The 25,419-nt window shown below is 41.1% G+C and overlaps 1 protein-coding gene across 1 annotated transcript; it reads left to right on the plus strand.

Moving 5' to 3' along the window:
- The first annotated feature begins 5,175 nt into the window (after positions 1 to 5,175).
- On the plus strand, positions 5,176 to 25,390 carry LOC148861617 (serine/threonine-protein kinase PBL27-like). The gene is made up of 5 exons (XM_088981929.1): positions 5,176 to 5,639; positions 6,846 to 7,045; positions 7,517 to 7,706; positions 23,705 to 24,096; positions 24,258 to 25,390. Exons 1-5 carry the CDS (start codon positions 5,510 to 5,512, stop codon positions 24,900 to 24,902), a joined length of 1,557 nt encoding a protein of 518 aa, XP_088838055.1. The 5' UTR covers positions 5,176 to 5,509; the 3' UTR covers positions 24,903 to 25,390.
- The last annotated feature ends 29 nt before the right edge of the window (positions 25,391 to 25,419 follow it).

The following is a 25,419-nucleotide window of genomic DNA, read 5'->3' on the forward strand; positions in this document are numbered from 1 at the left end:
TTGCTAAGCTTTGTCCTTTTCCCCCAATTTCTAGTAAAATTTTCATTGTAAATTACGAGGAAAACAAACTCTCGTTGTAAAATAATAATAATAATAATAAAAGAACTAAAAGGGGTGGGGCGGGGGGCATTGAGCAATTATATGTCATCAATTTTGAGCAAGTTGTAAAACCAGACTAACTATCGTTCTACGCGGCAACACTTGAGTTGGTATTGAGTCTATTGACATGTCGATTCTTTCTAGGGCTAATAAGCCTGAAATGAGAGCCATTGTAGAACCAATTAAAGACTCTAGGAGACGATGAACGAGTCTGTATCTGCTGCACTGGGTGGCTGTGTTAGGGGCTGTTTAATCAATAATAACGCCCCCGGTCAACCACCAAGTGCATGACTGTATGTGCCCCACGATACAACCACTCTAATCTCTTAATTGGTATGCATGGCTCTGACATGGGGCATTAACAGCCCTCAACACAGAATCCGAGAGCATGATGGACGCTAATGAGTGATAATCTGGCAAAGGGTTCAATTAATACAGAAAAATCGCCAATGAGTGGTAATTTAGGGGCCGTTTGGTAAGTCTTTTTCGAAAGATCTTCTGACAATTAAAAGAAATATTGAGATTTTGCATTAAGATCTGAGCGGCTTAAAGCTCATTTGGTTAAGACTTTTCCACCCAAAGACAAATAGGAAAACACACACATACACACAAGTTTCATTCGGAGCTTCTTGAAAACCGTTTATTTTGGGCTTTTTGTCTTTTTGGCATGTTAGCTTTTAATGGTTAGATCCACCGCAAACCAAATGAGAAACAAAATCATTGTTTGCCGGGTTTGTAAATAATTGACGGATCACGTAGAAAGACCCACCAAACAGGGCCCTAATAAAGGGTTCAACTATGATAGTGGAAAGCCATGATACAGGAAAAACATACAACCAATTAATGGGCATCATAACAGTGGATTTTCATCAAATTTACAGGGGGTTTTGATTGGTCAAAGGCTCTCCCTGGCATCATATATTTTTCTTTATTTGGCAAATATTAATGTTATTCATTAAACTACACCAAAATTATTCATTAACCCTATTTTCGGCTTGAAATAAGAGATAGTAAAAGGGAAACCAAATACAGCCCAACTGAAACAGGCTTTCAAGAATGAATAACCTGTACCTTACCAATTTGTTGCATTGCTGAGCTTAACAGAACAATCCCGATTCCCGACTCAACTTTTAATGAGTGAAGGAACCTTGAGGTCTTCTCAGGGCTCGGGTGCTCAGCCATGGCCCATAGGGCTGCTCTCTCTGTCACAGTGTGACAGAAGCTGTGTATTATTGTTAGGGAGACTAATTCTAATTGTTGGTTCCTCGCCCTCGTCCTGGGCATGATAACTACCAAACAAACGAAACCTAACAACAAAAGAAAAGGTGAAGGTGTAGCTACATTCTGCAGGCTAGTTGGACAGGTCGACCTGCCCACGTGGTGGTGGTGGTGGAGAGCCAGAATCCCTCCCCCTTAACCATTCATCCATTTCCATTGTGTGTATGTGTGTATGTCTAATGTCTAATGATTATTTTGAAAGAAGCAGAAATTGTATGGTTATCTTATACTACCTAATGCAGTAACATTTATACATGACTTGATGTTGAAATCTGGACAAACAGTTGGATTCATCTTCAATGGTACCTTCTTCCTCGGTTTGGAAACCTCCAACTCCAACGGGCTTTCTCAACTCCAAAATAAGTTGTGACAGATGAACTCTCACGGATTCCCTTGTATCCCTTCCCATGGATGCTTTTGGCAGCAAGAGGAGCTGTAAAACCCTTATTTGTGGAGTCTAGTGGCATAATTCTAGCACTAAGGTCGCCTCTGAAACTAGCAGTTTCCCTAGTCGTTTCTTTTTGGTTTTTTAAAGCTTTTTAGCTTTATCCAGACCTGTTGGTGGACTGGTGTCTCTTTTGCCACGATTTGGTCCTTACAAAATCGTTCTCACACTGTCGCCCCTTGCAGCCGTGTAGTGAGAATATCTCCCCATAAATTAAAAGATACAAATATGGAGATATTCTCAATGCGTGGCTGAAAAAGGCTACAAGGATGGTGTGAGAACAGTTTTGTGAGGACTGACTGAATCCGCCCTCGTCTTTATCCTTTACTGGATGTTATTTTGAGCCGGCTTTTTAAATGCTCTTAAGTCCTGCCCATGATATTTGCTATAAAATGAATGATTTTGTCTTTCAAAACAAAATTAGCTGCCACATCAGCAAAAACAACATATTTTCTGATGTGGTAGTTGGTTTTTTTTCTTTACCAAAACCCCTTTATTTAGCAAAAGAGTGTGATCTTTCAAATGCGTAATATTTTAAATGCGCATTTTATGTATTTCTTTTAAATGTAAAACAAAATCATGTAATTTTTCAGATAAAATAAGAAAATATGTTATATTTCATATAAGTATTCATTTAAGGGTTCCACTATGATATGAAAAAGATATAATATCTGAAAAATAACTGACCAATAAACTGGAATCGTAAACATGATAGTGAATCAGGTGTTATTTATCAAAATTCATGGATAGGTTTTGATTGGTCAAAACTCTTTCCATATCATAGATTTTCCAAGTCATTTAAATATATGATATTGTCTTATAAATATTTAACCAATCACATTATTGTTTATTTACTTTTCATTTTGATTCATGTTTCTGCAAAATTTCTAGTATTTTCTTAAATGATTTACCAAATTGATGGTTATTTTATAAAATTTGCTAAAGTAGTTTGTAAATTCAGAAGCATATTGTGACTTGTAAGGAGTGCTCATGGGCCCAATTAGGGTACGAAGGCCCGTGAATTGTATTGCATTATTTTTCAAGTTTTTATATTTAATATGCATTAATAATAAATAACTCACATTAGGATAAGGAGAAGACAGAAGAAAGAATTAGGTAGTGAAAATAAGGTAAGCTCATAGTGCCTCCATATGCTGCGGATGGCAATTTAATAAGAACCTTGTTTCATGTGAAGGGAAAGCCATAAAAGAGAGCTTTTGTGATACCACAGCCAGATTAGAAGCCATAGTTAATACTCCCATACCCCCACCTTCTGACACCAATCCACTGCTGAAAAGTTGCTCCTCATGTGAGGCTGAAACCCAAAATTCTTCGATGTCAGCCGAAATCAGGGCTTATGTATGTGTGTGTGTGTGTGTGTGAGAGAGAGAGAAAAGTAAAGAGAGAGTAGCAGACAGCTAGTTGTCCTTCTCCAGTTCTCTTATCCCGTCATCCTTTATTTTTTCATCCCAATTCCCAAACCTAAAGCCTTATCTTTAGTCTTTCCGAAGGCTTAAAAAACAAAGGGACACCCGAGACCCCAGCAAGCACCTCCTCCCCATATTCTAACCGCGTTTATAGGGAATGCAAATTGATCGGATTAGTTTCGAATCAGGGTATATTTGAATTTGATGGGAGACTGTTTATGTTAAATTCAATGGATTTGATTCGATTTGACTTGTATTTTTTTTTAAATTAATAAATTACTAAAAGAAAACTAAAATATACTAATTTAAATAAAATAAAAACAAAAATACAAATATTTATAAAAAATATATTTATAAATAAATAAATAGTATATATATATATAATACATATTGGATCGCTTCTCGGATCAGATAGGGGTGATCCGAATTCAACCAAATAGGATTGAATCTTGGGTTAGATCAGATCATGATCAGATCCATTTGCACCCCTACGTGTTTCCTTTTTTTTTTTTTCAAACCAAACAGCTACCTGAATCATGGTTTCCTTTACCTGGACGGTCATACCATTTGGCCTAGAACCAGTTAAGTAATCGATTATGTTTTACCCTTGATTTACTTTTTTATTTTAATTATTTTTTAGATTGCAACAAGTCATCCATTCAAACCGGATGGTCAAACTGCTAACCCAAAAAACAATGGCCAAAACGTTATAATTCCAAATTGGTTTTTAAAACATTGTGCTGGATCCACAGCTTCATTTTGCAACCAAAAGCTTAAAACGTTGGCCGGTTGGTGCTACTTTTCTCGGTTCCCTAATCAACCCGCACGACCCGCCTACCCCTGCGATGTAACGACTTACAACATATTTCCCCGGTCGGATTGTATTTCATTCCCCTGCTCACATTTTGGATTTATCTGCCGGGACCACCGGATCAGATAGGCGGATATCCATGAGTCCGGATCTCCTGCCAATAAAATACATTCCCACACGCTAGCAACATCATCTGACACGGCACATCTCATGTATAATAGGTCCTACTTTTTTATGATAGCCCCAATTTCATCAGTTTGATGTATATCGTTAGATGAATTGGTAGTGTTGGAATTGACAGGAGATATTATTGTGTATTCTCGATACCCAACAAATCCGGATTAACTACGCTCGTCAAGCCATATGTTGAGAACATCGGTGACCACAACTGATGCTCCATATGCGCGGCTGCACGAGCGTTCCTACTTCCCACCTTAAGTGGGCCCCACCCTGAGCGAAAATCGTAGGGGGCCCACGTTTACCCACTGAAGGTCTGAAGCCACCCAGCCTGGGTCTACGATACGATGTACATTACACTACAGTGTAACATTGATACCCCCCCCCCCACCCCGCTTGTTTAACATGTGCCTTATCGAAATTCGAAACCCCATATCTGGGCTCCACCATCACCTAGTAAAACTGCAGCCGTTGGATTTTATGACACTCACCTACTCTTTCCCATACTTCTAAAAAATAATACACATTATCTTTAACGAATAACGAGTAGTCAATTACTGTTTTGAGCTTTGTTTATAAATCAAAAGACGTTGGATCAGGGACCATGACGGGGTCATTTGCCCTTTTTACGGTCCGCAAATCGAACGGCTTTGGAGTCCGATCTCAATCAACACAATAAAAAAAGGGACTAATAATCTAATATTTTAATTTTTTTCACTCTTTCTATTTCTGCCCCCAAAAAAATATTTTAATTTTTCACCCGTTCACACTCGACACTCGAGGTGGGCTCCATTTCATTTCGGGCCGTTGATGATAGTTGCCGTAAATTTTTCTAGTAGTCAGGGGTAATATGGTCATAAAAAATGGCAGTTCAATAGAATCCGGAAGATTACGTAGAATCTTAAATGTTAAAACATGTAATTATCAAGTGATTAACTACTTAGTTAACCTCTCTCTCTCTCATTTTCAACTATTAACCACTCTCTCTATTTATTATTTATATATATTTATTTCTTTCTCTCCTTTACCTTCTCTTCCTCGCTTCTTGTTTCAGTGTCGCGGATTTGTTGATCTGCTTATGATCACCTTTTCTTTGCTGTTTGGTAATTGGTAAGGCGTTGAGGGCAGAAAAGGTTCGAGTGAAGATCCACCCAGAAGAGGAGTGAGAGATATGAAGCTTGGAATTCTCTGGTTGGTAGTGAGGAAATGAAGAGGAGGGGTTGTTAAAGATCGACCATTTCTTGCTCTCTTCTTGGGTTTATTTGATTTGAGATGGGCGGGTGTCTCCCCTGTTTCGGATCGCCGGGCAAGGAGAAAAGTGGTGTTAAGGAAGGTGGGAAGAAAGATTCTGTGAAGGAGGGTTCAGCTGCTCAGTCTCACCATGTGAGCAGAGTCGGTTCGGGTAATTCTTTCCTTCTTTTAGTGTTATGATTTCGATTTTGTTATTAGAAGTTTTCACTGCTTGAGACACGTTGTGGGTTTTGAATTTTGTGTTTCGTGATGTAGTCTTGATTGTCTTGAATATGGGGCTGCTGTTGAAAATTGTGATAATTTTGATCGTTTCTTTTTATTTGCTTTGGAGGTTTAACCAGTTGGGCTTTTGTATCTCTTCAAGTTTGATGTCCACGGGTGCATTGTTAGTTTGCCAGTTTCTTCTCTCCATTATTGCTAGTGTTCTTTTCTGTCTGTTAGTCTATTGGTTTCAAGAGCTGTTTTTGGGGATCTTTGTTTGTCTTAAAAATCGTGTCTCTTTCCATCGCAACATCGATTGCTCTTTCGTTATATGGTCTTTTCTCGTCTATAAAATCGTGTCCCTTTCTTAGTTAAATCGCAATATTGATTGTTCTTTTATATGGTAAACACAGAGGTGGTCTTTTCTCGTCTATAAAATCGTGTATCTTTCTTACTTAAATCACAATAATGATTGTTCTTTTATATGGTAAACACAGAGGTGAGGAAAATGCCGATGAACTGGTGAGCTTGTAACTTGAATGAGGTGCTTTCACTTTGTTATTTGGTGGGTAGGAAACAGAATAACGTCTAAGAACCTAATCCATAAGTAAAAAAGATAATTTTGGAAATCTTAATTTTAGGCTGCATATGGCATTCCTTATTTTAAGGGCCTGTCTCCTTTTTGCTATTAAAATCTCAGTGTTCATAGGGGCATTTTAACTGCAAAAAGGAGACAAGTCCTTAAAATAAGGGATGTCAAATGCAGCCTGAGTTTGATTTGGACAATCTATGATAAACTGTTTATGTTGAGGGAATCCAAATAAGCTCCTATAGGCCATGTTTTGTTTACAAGAACAAAGACTTGACAGAAGGTTCTTATGGAAATTCACAAATTTCCTTGAGAACTTTTCCTCAATTTTATATTTCTCTCCTATTTTCTATCAAACTAAACATAGCAATAGCGTCATGTGATTGAAGATTGGTGAACCGAAAGAAAGATCATTGTAGCATTTGATTTAATTTTAGGGTGATTGAGAACAGTCACAAATGCAAAATTGTGGAGGGTCTATCAGCTTATTTTGTATGGGTTTTACTTCACATACACCATCTCTTAGTTGTAATAATTTCCTTATTTTGTATACACTTGGTGATGCAGATAAATCAAAATCTCGGATCAGTTCTGACTCTAAGAGGGAAACACCAGCAGCAAAAGATGGGCAGACTACAAATATTGCTGCACAGACATTTACTTTTCGAGAGCTTGCCGCTGCCACTAAGAACTTTAGGCAAGAGTGCCTTTTGGGTGAAGGAGGATTTGGACGGGTGTACAAGGGTCGCTTGGAGAGCACCGGACAGGTCAGTTGTGGCCATTCAAATTTTTAAGGCCCAGGAAATAAATAGTGGAATTGAGAGAAGCCTAGGACTGAATGTTTCTGCTGATTGATATACTACACGAGTATATGCACTGTTTCATATTTCATTGATTGTACAGAACGTAAGGACAATTCCCCAGTGTTGGTTCCAGCTATCAATGTCCATGATCTGGGGAAGGGTGGACTGGATTAACCTTTGGCATTTTTTTGCATGGCCACTCTCAGACTCAAACCCATGTTCTCTTGCTTGTTATCCTGAGATTTTACCACTGCACCAAGCAATGACCCTCTTGACATTTTACTGATCACACAAAATCCTCGTGTTAGTTTTCTAAATCATTGATGTTGAATATCTTTTACCTTGACCTTCCAGTATGAAACATTGTTATGAAAAATGTTAACCATGGGTCTCATCTTCTGCTTTTTAGTTAATGTGAAATAATTGTCCTTGCAGATAGTTGCCGTGAAACAACTTGACAGGAATGGCCTTCAAGGAAACAGAGAATTCTTGGTGGAGGTTCTCATGCTCAGCCTCTTACACCATCCTAACCTTGTTAACTTGATTGGTTACTGTGCTGATGGAGATCAACGTCTCCTTGTATATGAGTACATGCCTTTGGGATCTTTGGAGGACCACTTACATGGTTAGGTTTCATGACCATCTACGTGACAGTTATTAAGTACATCCTGATATATTGATAAACATAGTGCACATTTTCTTCGGATGGTGTGGAAAAGTTAAAAGCATGTAAATATTCAATGGTTCATTTTCCTGAAATCCCCCTATCGATTTGTGGTAATGTTATGAAGTATCCTTTGCAATATCGCTTTTGGATAGTCAAACAAGTATACGAATTATGTGGTCAAGTAGATGCATCTTAATTCTTGGCTAGTACAAACTCAAGCTTAGCTCTGGAAGTCAAGTCACCTATACATATATATTGGTGGAAGGAACATATGTTTGTGTCTTTTCTCATTAATTAAGACAACCAAAAATCTACCCTATGCATTTCTGCATGGCATCATGGGCAAGTCTGACTCATATTCTCATAGAAACTTCTTAAACCTTGTTGTCCTACGCTTGTTTTCTTTGATTGGTAATTCTACACTTGTTAAGTGATGCAATATAAATATCTTTTATTGTATGCATGCATAAACAGGCATACATGTGTTTACAGAGTCATAGAAAATCCTGTATATGCATAGCACACACATGAAATCATGAATCTCATGAGTAGTATTACTTTTCCAACAAGTTGAAATTTTCTATTAAACCCTACAAATTTTAGATCCCTACAAACATACACTTGTCAAATTGTATAAGATAAATTTTATTTACCTCTTGGGCTCTATTTCTTGTGGTGATGCATAATGAGGTTGAATAAAGATATTAAAATCTCTTGGAAATATTTCATCTCCAAAGTGGAGTAGTTTTGATCACTTTATTCTGGAGTTTCAAAGAGTAACAATTCATCAGAGTTTGCCAAATATTGGCTGAAGACCCTTCCCCAAAAGCATCCTTTTTGTTTGGCCTTTTGTTGTTGCTCCAAGATATAGCTTATTGAACCTCTTATTTATAGATAACTTAATCTAAGTAGCCTGGTGTTATGGACACACCGCCCGGCAGCACACTGCGGCGCAGCCATAGGCAGCGACACGCACAGCAGACCGCACAACAGCACGCACCGCCTGGCAGCGCCACACAGCAGCACGCACCACCTGACAGCGCGCAGCACGCACCACACGGCAACAGCATTGGGCAGCAACACACACCACACGGCAGCAACATGCACCACAGGGCAGCAGCACTGTGAGGTGTGCGTCGCCCGACAGCAACAGTAGGGCGGGACCCACACGACAGCTCATCAGGGTGGGTCCACACTTATCTTACCACATCAGCTCTGCTCGCCAGCTCGCCGCCAGTTACTCCATTCCTCATCCCTTATCCTTATCTTATCTTATCTCAAGTAAGAGTTGTGTTACCATTAGGAGTAGGTAATTAGGAGTTTGAGTTTAAGTTGGATTACCCTAGCCTAGCTGAATCCAACAAAGAGTTCCCTTCTGTAATCCCCTATTTGAGGAGCTATGAATTGAAGTAAAGGCATTCAGTTTTCAACCAAGAAAGGTGTTAGGAGATTTCGGGTGATCTCTTGGACAAATCACCCACGCGATTGCCACAATAGGGTCTGTACGCAAGGGCAAGGGCAAGGGAAGACAAGAGTCTCTCCTGGTGGACCGACCCGTGACGAGATCCTATGCGCGGACCCATAACATTCTGGTATCAGAGTCTACCGTCATGGGGGAACAAGAGCCGCTGTCTTCCAAGGTCCACGAACTGGAACACAAATTCGCAGTGACCAACATGGAGGTTCGTGAGGTCAAGGATGATGTCTGGGAGCTTTGACGTTTGTTGGAGACATTCTTAGCCAATAGGGAAAGGAACTCAGAAGGAACCGCCACCAACAACAGCCACAGGCCGGATTGGGCAGAAACGTCCGGCAAACATCAGATGGCCACCCCGACTGCCGCTGTTATCCCCAAATACAGTCGGCTAGAATTTCTATCCTACAACGGCACTGGAGACCCACTGGGATGGTTGTACCGCTATGAACAGTTCTTCCGCAACCAGCGCACCGATGACAGAGACAAGGTCAGTCTAGCCGCTTTCCACCTCAAAGAAGAGGCACAGCTCCAGTTCTACCGTCTAGAGCAGGAAGAACCTGGGCTTAGTTGGGAACAATTTAAATCCTATTGCCTCCTCTGGTTTGGACCCCTGCTGACAAGTAACCCACTGGGCAAACTAATCAACCTCAAGCAAACCGGGACTGTGGCGGATTATCAGCGCCAGTTCCGAACCCTTCTCGCCAGAGCAGCCTCGGTACACCCAGACCAGCAAGTTGACATGTTCACAGCAAGGCTAGTGGAACCCCTAAGAGTGGACGTCGAGATGCAGCACCCCCCTAATCTAGTCACAGCTATGAACCTCGCACGTGCCTTCGAAAGGAAGATGCAGATCTCCCACAGGGGCTTCAGTATAGGACGGCCGACATCAACATGGACGCCTTCGAAGACAGCAAGAGTGACTTCCTCTTCGATCACCAGCAGAGAACCAAGGCTGCCTGCGGGCAACCCCTCCAGATCAGCGTCAAGCATAGGAAGCAGCAGGTCTGCACCCCCCATTAGGCGGTTGACCCGTGCCGAGATGGCGGAACGGCGCGCAAGGGGGCAGTGCTTCAACTGCGATGACCTGTACTCCGCCGGCCACAAGTGTAAGAAGTTGTTATGTCTCCTAGTAGAAGAACAAGAAGAAGAAGAGGATGAACCTACTACATTAGAACCAAAAATCTCCCTCCATGCCATTACGGGGGTCAAGACCTCCCAAACCATGCAACTGAGAGCATTGATAGCAGAGCGGCCAGTCCGTATTCTGGTAGACTCAGGTAGCACCCACAATTTCATCAGCGAACAGGCAGCCCGCAAGTTAGAACTGCCCATGGAAATAAGGCCACAATTACAGGTGGCCGTGGCAAACGGGGAAAGAGTTCACAACCCCGGAATTTGCAAGGACACCAGAATTCAGGTCGGAACAGAGTCCTCTGAAGCAGATTTATTCGTACTATCCTTGGACGAATTTGACATCGTCCTAGGTGTCAAATGGCTAATCACGCTTGGACCAATCCTATGGGACTTCGCCGCCCTGACCATATGGCAGGGAACCAGAATAAGAACAAGGGCGCAGCTACATACACTCCAAGGTGGGGACTCACGCGCAACAAATATGGAAAGGCTCCTTACGAACTTCTCTGCAGTATTCAAGGAGCCCAAGGGGCTTCCCCCTCCCAGAGCTTGTGACCACCGAATCCCTCTGATAACTGGATCAGATCCCGTTGTTGTCAGGCCCTACCGCTACCCACATCGGTAGAAAGATGAAATAGAAAGGCAGTGCGCAAACATGTTATAGCAAGGGATCATCCGCCCCAGCCGCTCCTCCTTCTCCTCCCCAGTTCTTTTGGTGCCCAAGCAAGACAGGACTTGGAGATTCTGTGTGGATTACAGAGAGCTTAACAGTCGGACGGTCAAGGATAAGTTTCCCATCCCAGTCGTAGATGAGTTGTTAGACGAACTCCATGGAGCGCAGTACTTCTCCAAGCTAGACCTTCGATCAGGATACTACCAGGTCCGAATGACCCCAGAAGATGTAGAGAAAATGGCCTTCAGAACACACCATGGCCACTTTGAGTTCCTGGTCATGCCCTTCGGTCTTAGCAATGCGCCCTCCACATTCCAAGCCCTGATGAACGAGGTGTTTCACTCCCATCTCCGCAGATTTGTCTTGGTATTTTTCGACGACATCCTGGTCTATAGCCAATCGTGGGTAGAGCACGTGCAGCATCTGCGAATTGTTCTTGAACTCCTGCAACAACATCAGCTCTTCCTCAAACGGTCAAAGTGCTCCTTTGGGGAATGCAGGGTCCTTTACTTAGGACATGTGATTAGCGGTCAAGGGGTCACTGTGGATGACTCCAAGATTCAGACCATCAAAGAATGGCCCAGACCGCAATCCGCCAAGGCCCTCTGCGGTTTCCTAGGGCTGACCGGCTACTACTGCAAGTTCGTTCACAATTACGGACTGCTGGCAGCCCCGCTAACAAGTATGCTCAAGAAAAACGCCTTCCTCTAGGACGGTACAGCTGAAGCAGCCTTTGTAAAATTAAGAGAAGCCCTCTCCTCCACACCAGTTCTATAGTTGCCAAACTTTGATCTTGAGTTCACAGTGGAGTGTGACGCATCCGACACCGGCATAGGCGCGATACTACAGCAACAAGGGCACTCAATCGCCTTTTTCAGCCGCAAGCTAGCCGACCACCACCTTAAGTTGCCCGCCTACGAAGGAGAACTTATTGGCCTAGCTAAGGCAGTACAGCACTGGAGGCCATATCTGTGGGGAAGATCTTTCATAGTCAAGACGGACCATTACAACCTCAAATATCTGCTGGAACAACGGCTCACCACCTCGCCACAACAACATTGGGTCAGCAAACTCCTTGGATTCGACTTCCGTAGACAAGGCTAGGGCCTTGAACCGTGCCGCAAATGCCTTGTTCCGTCGAGAAGACGACATGCTACCCCATGCAATCTCATAGCCCCGAGACTCCCTGCTGGAAGACATTCGGAATGAACTGCCACAGTCACCTGAATGGAACGATCTGCTCAAGAAAATACAGGCGGGAACGGCCAACTCCAATTGGAGCATGCAGGACGGGTTGGTACTGTACAAGGGTCGAATTTATCCTCCAACCAACTGCCCCTTAATTCCCTTCTTTATCTCCAGCATACACAACGCCACGCATGAGGGTATCCAGAAAACACTGCATCATATCCATGCAGATTTCCACTGGCAGGGCATGAAGGCTTCGGTATGGGACTTCATCCAAAACTGTTCAACGTGCCAGCAGCAGAAGTGGGAAAACTTGCACCCAGCAGGCCTTATCCAACCCCTCGCCCTCCCCACTCAGATCTGGGCAGATATTTCCATGGACTTCATCAAAGGCTTACCCAAGGTGGGAGGGAAATCGGTGATATTTGTGGTGGTGGACCGCTTCTCAAAGTATGCTCACTTCCTCCCCTTATCTCACCCCTACAGCGCGGTTTCAGTGGCCCACACCTTCTTCAGCCACATCTTCCGATTGCATGGGCTACCCGAATCCATTGTAAGTGACAGGGACCCGATCTTTACCAGCGCCTTCTGGAAGGAGCTCTTCCGCCTACAGGGAACAGACCTAGCCTTCTCCTCCGCCTACCATCCACAGACTGACGACCAAACAGAGGTGGTGAACCGGACAATAGAGATGTACCTCCGCTGCCTTGTGGGAGACCAGCCCAGGCGCTGGTGGAGTGCCTTCCGTGGGCCGAATACTGTTATAACGCGTCCTACTACTCCTCCCTTGGCATGATTCCCTTTCGGGTGGTATATGGCCGAGATCCTCCCCACCTCTTATCTTACGAACTAGGCTCAACACGGCTAGAAGAAGTGGATCGCAGCCTCCAAGATCACGACGCCCTCCTGGCCGAAGTCTCCTTGCGCCTACAGCAGGCACAGGCGCGCATGAAGCACGCCTATGATTAGCACCACCGCAAAGTCACCTTCGAGCCAGGACAGTTCGTTTGGCTGAAGCTCCAACCCTACCGGCAGCTCTCCCTCAGGTGTCGAGGCCCCCCCAAGCTAGCCCCAAAATTTTACGGGCCCTTCAAGGTTCGCAGGCAGATCGAGAAGGTTGCCTATCAACTCGAGCTACCGGAGCACAGCAGAATCCATGACATCTTCCATGTGTCCCTCCTGAAGCCTTTTACAGGGACTCCCCCGGACCAAATGCCTCCCCTACCACCTCTAAAGGACGGTAGACCCATCCTCCAACCTTGGGCTCTTGTACGATCATGCATCAATTAGGGTACCTTCGAGGTTCTAGTGGAATGGGACGGACTACCATCGGCTGAGGCCACCTGGATTCCCTGGACCGATCTTCACAGCGCCTACCCCGAACTCGAGCTTGAGGACAAGCTCGTAGTCCAAGAGGGGTGTGATGTTATGGACACACCGCCCGGCAGCACACTGCGGCGCAGCCATAGGCAGCGGCACGCACAGCAGCACGCACCGCTCGACAGTGCGCAGCACGCACTACCTGGCAGCACCACACGGCAGCAGCACTGTGAAACGCACGCGCCGCCCGGTAGAAGCAGTAGGGCGGGACCCACATGACAGCTCATCATGGTGGGTCCACACTTATCTTACCACATCAGCTCTGCTCGCCAGCTCGCCGCCAGTTACTCCATTCCTCATCCCTTATCCTTATCTTATCTTAAGTAAGAGTTGTGTTACCTTTAGGAGTAGGTAATTAGGAGTTTGAGTTTAAGTTGGATTACCCTAGCCTAGCCGAATCCAACAAGGAGTTCCCTTCTATAATCCCCTATTTAAGGAGCTACGAATTGAAGTAAAGGCATTCAGTTTTCAACCAAGAAAGGTGTTAGGAGAGTTCGGGTGATCTCTTGGACAAATCACCCATGTGATTGCCACACTAGGGTCTGTACGCAAGGGCAAGGGCAAGGGAAGACAGGAGTTTCTCCCGATGGACCGACCCATGACAAGATCCTACGCGTGGGCCCACAACACCTGGGATTGATTGTTGCATTGAAGCTATTAACCTATTACCTTCTTTTTCTCAAATACTGTTGCATTGATGATGAAATTGCTGTTTATTCATCCAAAATGTTGATCATGGAGAGCAGTGCTGATCATGTCCTTTTCTTCCCGTAACAATGAATTTTTTGGAGATAATTAAAGAAAAAAAATATTACTAAAAAGAAGCAAGTACTACAGAACTAGGTGACAAGATGTCACCCCCACTAAATACAAAGAAGACAATACATAAACCACCAAAAACACAACTTTCAGGATCGAAAAATAGACATCAGAACTCCTTTGGTGAATTCAGAGAAGTCCAGAAATCAGCACCAAGATCTTCTTTTTTCAGCCCATGAAACTCTGGAAGTAGTAGCACCCAACCAATAACTGTGGAACTGGTGACAGCCACCACCTCTTCCATTTTTTTCTTTTTCTCCTAAAAAATTCTTCTGTTTCTTTCCTTCCAGATCTCCCAACAAACAGCGAAGGGAATACAGGTCCATAAAATCTTAGTTTTTACACCACCTTGGATTCTTGGCCAGCAACTAAAGATATCAGCCGGATCTGACAGAGAGCACCTATTCACCTTGAACAGCTTGAAGAAGTATAACCAGACTGAAGTTGTAAAGCTGCAATGAAGCATTAGATGAAGAAAATTTTCCTCTCCAGCAAAACGCAGCACACACCTACTTGGAAACTGATAGCCTCTGAGCTTAATGTTGTCCTGAGTTAAAATGCATCCTCTAGCAATCATCCAAGCAAAGGCTTCAGCCCTTGGAGGCACTGGTTTCCCCAGATACCCCTAACTGGATCGGCCTCCACCTGATTTCTGATCAGAGCCGAATATATAGACTTGACTGTGAACTTCCCATCTTATACTCTTTCCATAATAGTATGTTTGGTTTGTAATGTAATCTGAGAGTCTGTTCTCAGCCTTTGCTCCTTCTTTGCGGCTTCTTTGTATGGATCTGATTTCTTTCAATAAATTTACTTTACCTTTTTCGAAAAAAAAAAAAATCTGATATCTGCAACTGAGGAATTGATTTCCAAGGCCTGAAGCTTAGCCAACAGCTCCAAACACTCTTCCACCTCCCAGTCGAAAAGTGGTCTTCTGAAGTTTGGATTCCAACAATGAAAAGAATTTTATTGAAAGAAAGAAGATTTTCAACCCATATTAGGATTGAGGGAGAACATGCTGCAGCCTATGGCTGGCTATGAATTAAGCATGGAAATTTTCTTGATTACATTTCCAGCACTGGGACTGGGGCCCCCCAAACTAGTTCTATCCTTACTACCCCTGCCCTTGCAAGTGAATCCACAAGGCTGTTATATCTAGAGGTCCAATTGAATGAACAGTTCATATTGGTTGCCAAAGCCTTTGCTTCCCTAATCAAATGTCTCAGGATCCAAGGACCAGAAAACCATGAGATAACAATTTGACAGTCTCCTCCTCCAACTGATCAAGTCAATTACACACCCAACAATCTCTAATAACCATTACCAAATTCATATCTGCAAGTTGTTCCTTTATCTGTATAGTTGGTCATATCTTGGTACTAGGTGTAAAAGAATATTCTGTATTTACATGGTTTCAAACTTTCAATTAGAACAAGGGGGTTAAATGAGCAGTGATTGGTATCTCTGATTGTGTCAAGTTCATGACTTCTCTGCCCTCCAGTTCAAGGACTAGCAGTTTAGCATTAAAAGTTTCTTAATCTTCTAAGAGTTCCATGTCGTCTTAGATAATGTAACATACTTTCTGTCTGATTTAGAGAAATTCTTGGTAGTCCTTTTGAAATGCCAGTTTTTTGTCAATGACAGTTCTTAAGATTTCATTAATGAAAGGATAAAAAGTCACCATATACTGAAAATCCGCTGCCAGGTATGGTGCCATCCAAACCAATCCTTATGAAATGTCATTCTTTCGTGCTTAGTCTCATCATCTCATTCTCAACATTTGGGGGGTTTGAACTCAGCATTGACAATGGTTAACCTAAAAAAATAAACATTTCATGGAACTACCAATTCATTTGGAGAATTTGAAATTCTCTTTATTTTTAATCTAGCTCTGATCTTTCAGTTTGTTGTTTGCTCTGAAGAAACTATAAGTTTGCTTGTCTTTGGTCCAGGTGGGATGTTGTGGGGTAAATAAAAGGTTCTCTGTCCTTTGATATGGCTCATTGGAAGGGGTTTTGCTTATCAATATCAGGTCTAATAGAAGGAGAAGATTGTAGAATGGATTAAAGGTTTCTATGGATCTTCTTAGATGCTACATATTCTTCTTACATCAATACCCATGATGCTACTAGGAAGAGGACTGTCTTTTTAGAATCTGCAATGAAGTAAACTTGGTTTTAGAGTTCCCTTGATTCTTTCCTCCCAAACACAATAAGGGTGTTTTGTACCATCGTGTTTTAAGTCAAAACCTCTGAACTTAAAATTAAATCATGACATTGGGAGCTGATTGCTGAGAAAGTGAGATGTTTTGGCACAAAACACACTGCACAATAATTTTTTATAGTTTCAAACACATAAGCACCATTAGGTGCCACATGGGAAAACCGAAGTGGGAACACTCCCCAAATACAAGAAACATCTTTTTGAATTTTGATGCCCTAAAACACCCCCATACGCTGATACGCATAGGGGTGTGCAACTTGGGTGGGCTCGTGTTTGGCTCTTGTCAAATTTTGAAGGGGCCTGGCCCAAAGCCTGAGTCCGAAGCTGTGTAAAGTGTTTACTCTGATTAACCCAAGTTGTGCTCCAACATACACAACCAAATGCAAAGTGTGGTGTGACAATTTGCAATTTAATCTGTCCAACCAAATACATTTAAAGTTAAATCACCCATGTGGCATTTATGTGGAATCAAAACAGGAACACAACACCACGGTGCCAAACACAACCAGTATTAGCCACTCCTTAAACCCAGTCCTTGGGGTTTACATTTTGAGGATTCCTCTCCAACCTAAAAAGGTCAAGGAATAATTATTGTGAGTCCTTAACAAGAGAACACTGAAAAAATAAGTGATTAAAGGATTCTCTGCTATTGGAAGTTTCTTATAGGAGAAGCTAATTTTCTTTCTTGGGAAAGCTGAAGGCATTTTTTGGGTTCACTGAAGTATCTTGCTAGCTTAACATCCAAATTGACAATAATGTATTTTTATGCATTGATAAGGAGCTGTATAACCTGTTCAATCCTCAATGTGAAACTTAATGAAACTAGAGGTGCAATTTTTTTTATCAATAACAGAAAATTTTTATTAATTAAAGAAACAAGAGCTTACAAGGGAAGCAAATGAGAGGGATAAAATCTCAACTGAAGAATCCTTTTTCATATGGTTAATTTGGGAGTTACTATGGTGCTCATCCTCGTATGGACAAATTCATACAAATAGGCAAACAGGTCTATTGGCTTGTCTATAGACATTTAGAGAGAACATTTGTAAGGAAACAAAATGATTAGTTACTCAACGTGTTCTTTGATTGGTCACCCGACATTTGCCAAGGTTCTCATATGTCCCTATACTAATATAAGATTGCAGGAGTAGAATCACAAGCCAACAAGAGCTTCTGGACGCCAAAGTCTAGCCAACCTTATAGGAAAGTAGAGTTGTAAAGTGGACCGGGCCATCCACGGGCCGTGCATGGCCCAAATGGCATCCTAGCACATCCCACATATATTAGTTTATTAATTATATATTTAAAATATGTATATATATACACATGTATGTATATAACTTTTTATTATACTATTTTATTCAAATTTTATTGTAATTGGAATAAAATAGTACGTCCCTATACTATATAAGATCATAGGAGTAGAATCACAAGCCAACAAGAGCTTCTAGATCCCAAAGTCTAGCCAACCTTATAGGAAAGTAGAGCTATAAAGTGGACCGGGCCAGCCACAGTCCGTGCATGGTCTAAATGGCAGCCTAGCACAGCCCACATATATTAATTTATTATTTATATATTTAAAATATATATATATATACATATGTATGTATATAAATTTTTATTTTCAATTTTATTATACTATTTTATTCCAATTTTATTGTAATTCTTTTCAACTTTATTTTATTGTTTCATATATAAACAATTGTATACGTCAAAATTCATATGGAATAAAATTTTAAGAATTTTTTTTAATTTGTTTATCTTGTTAATTTATTTTCTTTTTTTTTTTTTCAATCTTACTAAAAAAATTGTCTCCCATGACTAGCCTGGCCCGGCATGGTGTGAGCCCACCTGGGCTCATGCCATAGTCTATACCAAGCTTCCCTTTTGAAGGGTTACAAGCCAGGCAGGCATGACCTGCCCAAGCTTGCATGCCAACAAGAGCAACCTGCAAAAGTCTAGATGTAAATGGCTGAAGGAGGGAAACAGGAATACCAAGTTCTTTCATGTTGTAGCAAATGGCAGAAGGAGGAAATTTTTCATCTCCAAATTAGAAGTTGAGGGGGTCAACCTTATCCCATCAAAATGAGATTGTTGGGGCTTTCATGTGTCATTTTAAATCTATCTTTACAAGTCCCCTCAGTGAGAGGGTATAGATTGAAGGTTTGGAATGGCCAAGGTTAAGGGTAGAGGATAGGGAGTGGTTGGAGAGAAGGTTTGAGTTGGAAGAAGTAAAAGAAGCGGTGCTTTCTATGGATAGATCAAAAGCACCAGGTCTAGATGGTTTTACAATGGCTTTTTATCAAGATTGTTGGGAGATTTTGAAGGAGGACTTGATGTCAGTGTTCGAAGAGTTTCACAGAAGAGGAGTGATTAACCCAAGACTGAACTCCACTTTCTTAGACTTGATTCCCAAGAAGAAAGAAGCTAATCGCTCAAGAGGCTATAGACCAATCAACTTGGTGAATAGTTTGTACAAGATTATTGCAAAGGTGTCGTCTCTAAGGATTAGACAAGTGCTCCCTTCTATTATAGCTCACAACCAAGGAGCTTTGTGAGGGGAAGGCAGATAACTGATTTGATTCTTATAGCTAATGAGAGTGTGGAGGATCTTAAGAAATCGGGAAAAAGGGGTTGATCTGCAAATTGGATATTGAAAAAGCTTATGACCTGGTAGATTGGTCCTTTTTGCTAGAGGTAATGATAAGATTTGGGTTTGGAGATGGAGATAGATGGTGCAAATGGGTGCTGGGGTGTGTTAGGACCTGCCACTACTCGGTTCTAGTTAATGGGACATTGGTAGTTTTTTTTCCAGTTTCAAGAGGTACAAGACAAGGAGACCCCCTTTCTCCTTTCTTGTTTACTTCGATTGTGGAGGTCCTGGGGAGTTTGATCTCTAGAGCAGATTCTAGGAATTTAACAAGAGAGTGGAGGGTAGGCAAGGAGGACATACCCCTTACTTGTAATTTGCAGATGATACAATTTTATTCTATGAAGGGATCAGAATTGGGTTAGGAATTTGAAGCTTGTTATACAAATTTTTGAGCAATTGTCTAATTTGAAAGTTAACTTTGAGAAAAGTTGTATAGTGGGAGTTAATATTGGAGGAAAGGGAGATACTTGAATATGCAAACATTATGGAGTGTGCAGTGTCTAATTGGCCTCTGAATTACCTAGGTTCGCCTCTAGGGGACAATCCTCATAAAAGAAGCTTTTGGAACCCAGTAGTGGAGAGAGTTGAGAAGAGACTTGCCTCTTGGAAGAAGAATTACTCATCTCTTGGAGGAAGAATCACCCTAATCAGGTCTACACTTGCTAACTTGCCTGTTTATTATCTATCAGTTTTCAAGATCCCAACTGTAATAGCTAGTAAGTTGGAAAAGCTAATGAGAGACTTTCTATGGGAACCGGGGAGGAGAAAAAGGACCATAGGGTTGGGTCTTGGGTGGGAGGTAGTGAGTAGAGGTAAGAAATATGGTGGTCTTGGTATTGGGAATATCAGTATGAGGAACTTGGCTCTCTTAGGGAAGTGGTTGTGAAGATTCCCCATTGAGAAAGAGAAATTGTGTGCTAAGATCATCGCTAGTATCCATGGGCTTGTGGATAATGGTTGGGATGCTAGGATTCTGGCTAGGAGCACAAGAGCTTCACCTTGGAAAGCAATTCAGGCTGTCTTGCCTCTGTTCTCTCCTTGGATTAGGTATGATTTACATTTAGGTAACATCATCAAATTTTGGGAACAGGTTTGGGTTGGAAATTCCCCTTTGAAAGACCAATTTCCAACTTTATTTGCTATCTCTGCTTTTAAAAATGAACCTATTTCCACTTTTCTTGTACCTTCTAACTCGATTTCAGGCTTTGGGTGGAACTTGGGTTTAAGAAGAGCTATTAGAGACACAGAGTTGGACAATATTATGGCTCTCGTGGGCATCCTTGATGGGATTTGCCTAGACCTCTCACAGTTAGAATGTTAGATAGTAGAATTTGGACCCCATCTCCCTCAAGATCCTTCACTTGTGCCTCCTTTCTTAAGACACTTGTTCAACCGGTTGACTTTTCTGGCTTGTCTTTCCCTGTTAAGGAGGTTTGGTGTCACCTATCCCTCCAAAGGTTGAGAGTTCCCGTTGGGAAGCGTTTTTGGAAAGAATCAACACAGGTGATTTGCTTCAATGAAAGAGACCTAATAGATGTTTATCTCCTCGTTGGTGTGCTCTCTATAAGGCTAATGGTGAGTCTGGTTGCCACTTATTAATTTCCTGTCAATTTGCAAAAGGTATTTGGGAATGGTTCACTTCTTCATTTGGGTGTAGTTGGAATCCCCCTCTGACTGTGCAAAACCTATTTACTTCTTCCTTCAGCTGGCCAACAAAAAGAGGAAAGGTTATGTGGAGATGTGTTAGGGCTGCTGTATGCTGGTCTATTTGGGAGGAAAGAAACTTCAGAATTCTTTTTTGATAAGGAGGGAAATCTAGAAAATGTCATAGAAGTGATCCACATACGTGCAATACACTGGCTGAAATCTTTGCAGCTGTTCACAGACTTCTCAGTGGATGATCTGCTACGAAATTGGAAGTTGCGAAGTCAGTCCCATATAAGTTGACTTCAAGTTCATCATGGAATCCTCCCCCTCATGGCTTCATCAAACTGAATTTCAATGGTAGCAGTTTGGGAAACCCAGGGCCATCTGGCATTGGGGGGGTGTTAAGGAATGAACAAGGGAATATAATAGCCATGTTTTTTGGCCCAATTGGAGTGGGAGACTCCCTTAGGGCCGAGGTAATGGCAGTCATGGAAGGGGTAAAAAGAGCAAGGGGTGCCAACTCATTCTGAGATAGTAGTGGGCTGGTTAAAGGAAGACAGGATTGGGCTCTAGAACTACAACAATGAGAAGAGGAAGTTTAAGTGGCTGGCTAAGGATATTGATGTAAAGTGTATTTGGGTAAAGAAAAGTTCCAACTCATTTGCCGATGGATTAGCTAGGCAAGGGGTGCATAGGGATGGTGTTTTCTGGGCTCATTTGTAACTTTTTTCTCTCCTTGATTGCTTATTCTGAAACCTAGGGGAGCTAAGATGTTTTATGTCCCCTAATATGTATTCTAATATTTTATTTTAATGAAATGCTTCCTGTTATTGATCAAGAAAAGAATGTAGTTGGGGGGGGGGGGGAATTCAGGGCGGTATCATTTTCCTGGCTCGAAGATCAGCTAATAGATTGGCTTAACACAAGAGGTGAACAGGGCTTTATGGGGGATAGTTGTAAAAGAATTACTCAAATTAGGAAGCGGAAGGGCTGGATTGTAATTTCTAGCCTCAACGTAGGAGATCTTGGTACAAGATGTGATAGTGATGATGATGATGATGATGATGATGAATGACCTAACATAATTCATCTTTGTACATTCAGCAAAAGCAAAATTACTGAACTACATTAGACCAAGGTTTAAAATGTCGATGGAAATGTGGCTTACCAAAATATAGGACATATGTCGGAAATGTCAGAAATGTCGAGGGGAAATATTGTAAAAATTAGAGACATTGTGGAAATATGCAAAGATATTTTGTAAAATGATAAAAGAAGCATGAATACATATTTCTAGACTATTATCTTATTCCCAACCATTATATAAAGCTAAGAAATTAAGATCAATAACAAATTAGTAAATGATGATTTACTGATTTATTATGCACTTTAATGTTTTTACAAGGTCATCTGATATTTTCTTTTCTTATTTTTAATTCTGATTTATTATAAATTCTAATGTATTTATTTCACACTAGTAAATAGAAATACATTTATTCTGATTTTTTAAATATTAAAGTTATAATACATTATGTTGTATTATAAATTTAATAAACTGATTCTCTTTTTTGTAGTATTAAGATTATGATAAATTCTGATTTCTTATAAAACTTAATGAATTTATTATGATTTTTAGTACTAAATTTATAATAAATTATGATTTAGTATAAAATTTATTAAATTTATTCTGATTTTTTATATTAAATGTAGAATATGATTTATTATAAAATTTAATAAACATTTTCTGATTTTAATAAATATTTTAAAAAATACTAACTAGTTAATATTTTATGTTTTATATTATAAAGTAATTAATTTATTCTTTTGTTTTTATATTTTGTTAATTCTTTTTTATAAATATTTTGTTTGAAATATTAAATAGAAATTACTAATGGAACTATTATTAATGTACATTAGTCGACATCCTGTCGACATAATAGGAAAAACTGCATTTTTTTTGTTATTTGGACCAATTTGGTTTCAGAAATGTTGACTGAAATAATGTAATTTTTATATTACCATCCATTTTCATGTCGGTGAGCCTCGACATTGACATATGTCGGGCGACATTAGCAACATTTGGCGACATTCGAAACAATGCATTAGACCTTCTTAACCCTCTTCTAGGCCCTTTAACTTGTAATATAGATCACTTCTTAAGAGTACTTTTTGGAGAGAGGAGAGATTTCTCATTAATACTGCAGATGGCCTTTTCTGCACATGTCCGAAGCAATTCAATCAACTCAATTAAGCCTTATGTCAACTATATGGGGTCAGCCAGATTAATCCTGTTCCACCATTCTGCTCTGTCTGGTACCATGTGTGTTGTTAAATTATGGGTCCCTAAAGTAGTTCTCCAAGGCCCATGTCCTTTTTGGGCTATGTTAGTAACAATTTCTATTATTAGATTCAGGAAGAGTAATTGTCCTCTGAACACTTAGTAGAGTTAAAGAGTTAAAGCTATTTGATATTAGATAACATACTGTAAATTATTAATGTTCAAAAGTAAACTGGTTGTCCAGATGATTTTCTAAGATTGAACCAGCTCCTCCTGTAGTAGTATGCTGGGAATCTGATCATCCTATATTAACATTATTATTGAAGTCAATTTTAGATTTCTTCACACATTTTACACATGATTTTGTATGTCCTAAAAGTTTCAATTTACACTCCTTTTTGTAATAGAAATGTTAAGTTCTAATGAAATGACTGGATCTTTTCAAAATCAAGTAATCAACTGAAGTAAATTGCCCTGTTTTCAGATCTCCCTCCTGACAAGGAACCTCTGGACTGGAATACAAGGATGAAGATTGCAGCAGGAGCAGCTAAGGGCTTGGAGTACTTGCATGACAAAGCAAACCCACCTGTTATTTACAGGGATTTCAAGTCATCCAACATTCTGCTTGATGAGGGATTTCGCCCAAAGCTATCAGATTTCGGGCTTGCAAAATTAGGTCCTGTTGGTGACAAGACTCATGTATCTACACGAGTGATGGGAACATATGGCTATTGCGCTCCCGAGTATGCTATGACTGGCCAACTCACTCTGAAGTCTGATGTCTATAGCTTTGGTGTTGTCTTCCTTGAGCTGATCACAGGCCGAAAGGCTATAGACAACAACCGAGCTCCTGGAGAGCATAATCTTGTTGCATGGGTAATTTTTCTCTTTTCTTCTCACTGTTCTTGTACTCATGTTTTTTACTTTGAAAAAACAAAATCTGATTACTTTTTGCAAAAGATTATGCATTTCAAAATTAAATATATATATATATATATATATATTCATTTTTCATCTCCTGACATCTGGGTTTACAGGCCCGGCCACTATTCAAGGACCGTAGGAAGTTTCCAAAGATGGCTGATCCACTATTGCAAGGACGTTACCCAATGCGAGGACTTTACCAAGCCCTTGCTGTTGCAGCCATGTGTTTACAAGAGCAAGCTGCTACAAGGCCTCTCATAGGGGATGTTGTGACTGCATTGTCATATCTGGCTTCCCAAAGCTACGACCCAAATACAGCCTCCACACAAAGCAACAGGGTAGGTTCATCCGTTCTAAGAGATGGAGATGACAAAAGGAACCTCACTAGTGGAGCTGATGGCCTAGATGAAGTTGGACGTGCCGGGTGGCATGGCCTACAATCCCCTCATCAGAATTCACCCGATTTCAGACAGAGAGATCCTGCTAGGGGAATGAGTTTTGGTGCAGAGGTTGGCAGGGGGGAAACAAGTGGTGGGTCTGGGAGGAAGTGGGGCTTTGATGAATTAGAAAAGCAAGAATCCCAAAGAGACAGCCCTGTTCATGCCGGAAAAGCAAGGGAAACACCAAGGAATTATAACCGAGATTTTGATAGAGAACGTGCAGTTGCAGAGGCCAAAGTATGGGGTGAGAATTGGAGAGAAAGAAAGCGAGCAAACACTGCTGCAGGTAGCTTTGATGGTACAAATGAGCCACAATGAGGTGTTGTATAGCTTTCATGCTTGAACAATTCTCTTCTTTCAGAAAGCTCATCCCAAGCCTAGGGATACTACGAAAGGCAGGAATGGAATAATGCCAGATTCATTGCAACTTGTGGCCTTGGTAGACGGCCAGTCGTCTTGAATGGGAGAGGATAAAGGAATAGCCAAAAAAGAATATAGGTTACACTACACTACACATTTGGTTTGGGCGTTTCATTCTTCCACCCCTCCTTACCTTTATCTCTTACATTCTTGGTGTATGGATTTCAGAGCGCCATTTTTTTTAAACGCCATTGTTCTTTCTATACGGAGGTGAATTCTCACATTTAACGAATCCTTCTGTACAGGTTTTATTTTGTAGAAATTTTTTTTGCATGAGCATAGCTAACTTGTACATGGTGTTCCTTGATTGCACCAGCCGAACTCATCTCGAGCCAGGCTTATTTGTACTACGAGGTTTAAATAGCATCATCTTTTATTTACAATAATACACATGTTATATGCACGTGTGCAAGAA

Source organism: Nelumbo lutea, chromosome 4, assembly GCF_056320005.1.
Source record: "Nelumbo lutea isolate HS-2025 chromosome 4, American lotus-T2T, whole genome shotgun sequence".
NCBI lineage: Eukaryota > Viridiplantae > Streptophyta > Magnoliopsida > Proteales > Nelumbonaceae > Nelumbo > Nelumbo lutea.

Excerpts from the sequence above, each read along its gene's own strand:
- LOC148861617 (XM_088981929.1), top strand. The coding sequence starts at position 5,510 with ATGGGCGGGTGTCTCCCCTGTTTCGGATCGCCGGGCAAGGAGAAAAGT. Across the intron at positions 5,640-6,845 it reads TGTGAGCAGAGTCGGTTCGG|ATAAATCAAAATCTCGGATC; the intron begins GTAATTCTTTCC and ends TTGGTGATGCAG. Across the intron at positions 7,046-7,516 it reads GCTTGGAGAGCACCGGACAG|ATAGTTGCCGTGAAACAACT; the intron begins GTCAGTTGTGGC and ends TTGTCCTTGCAG.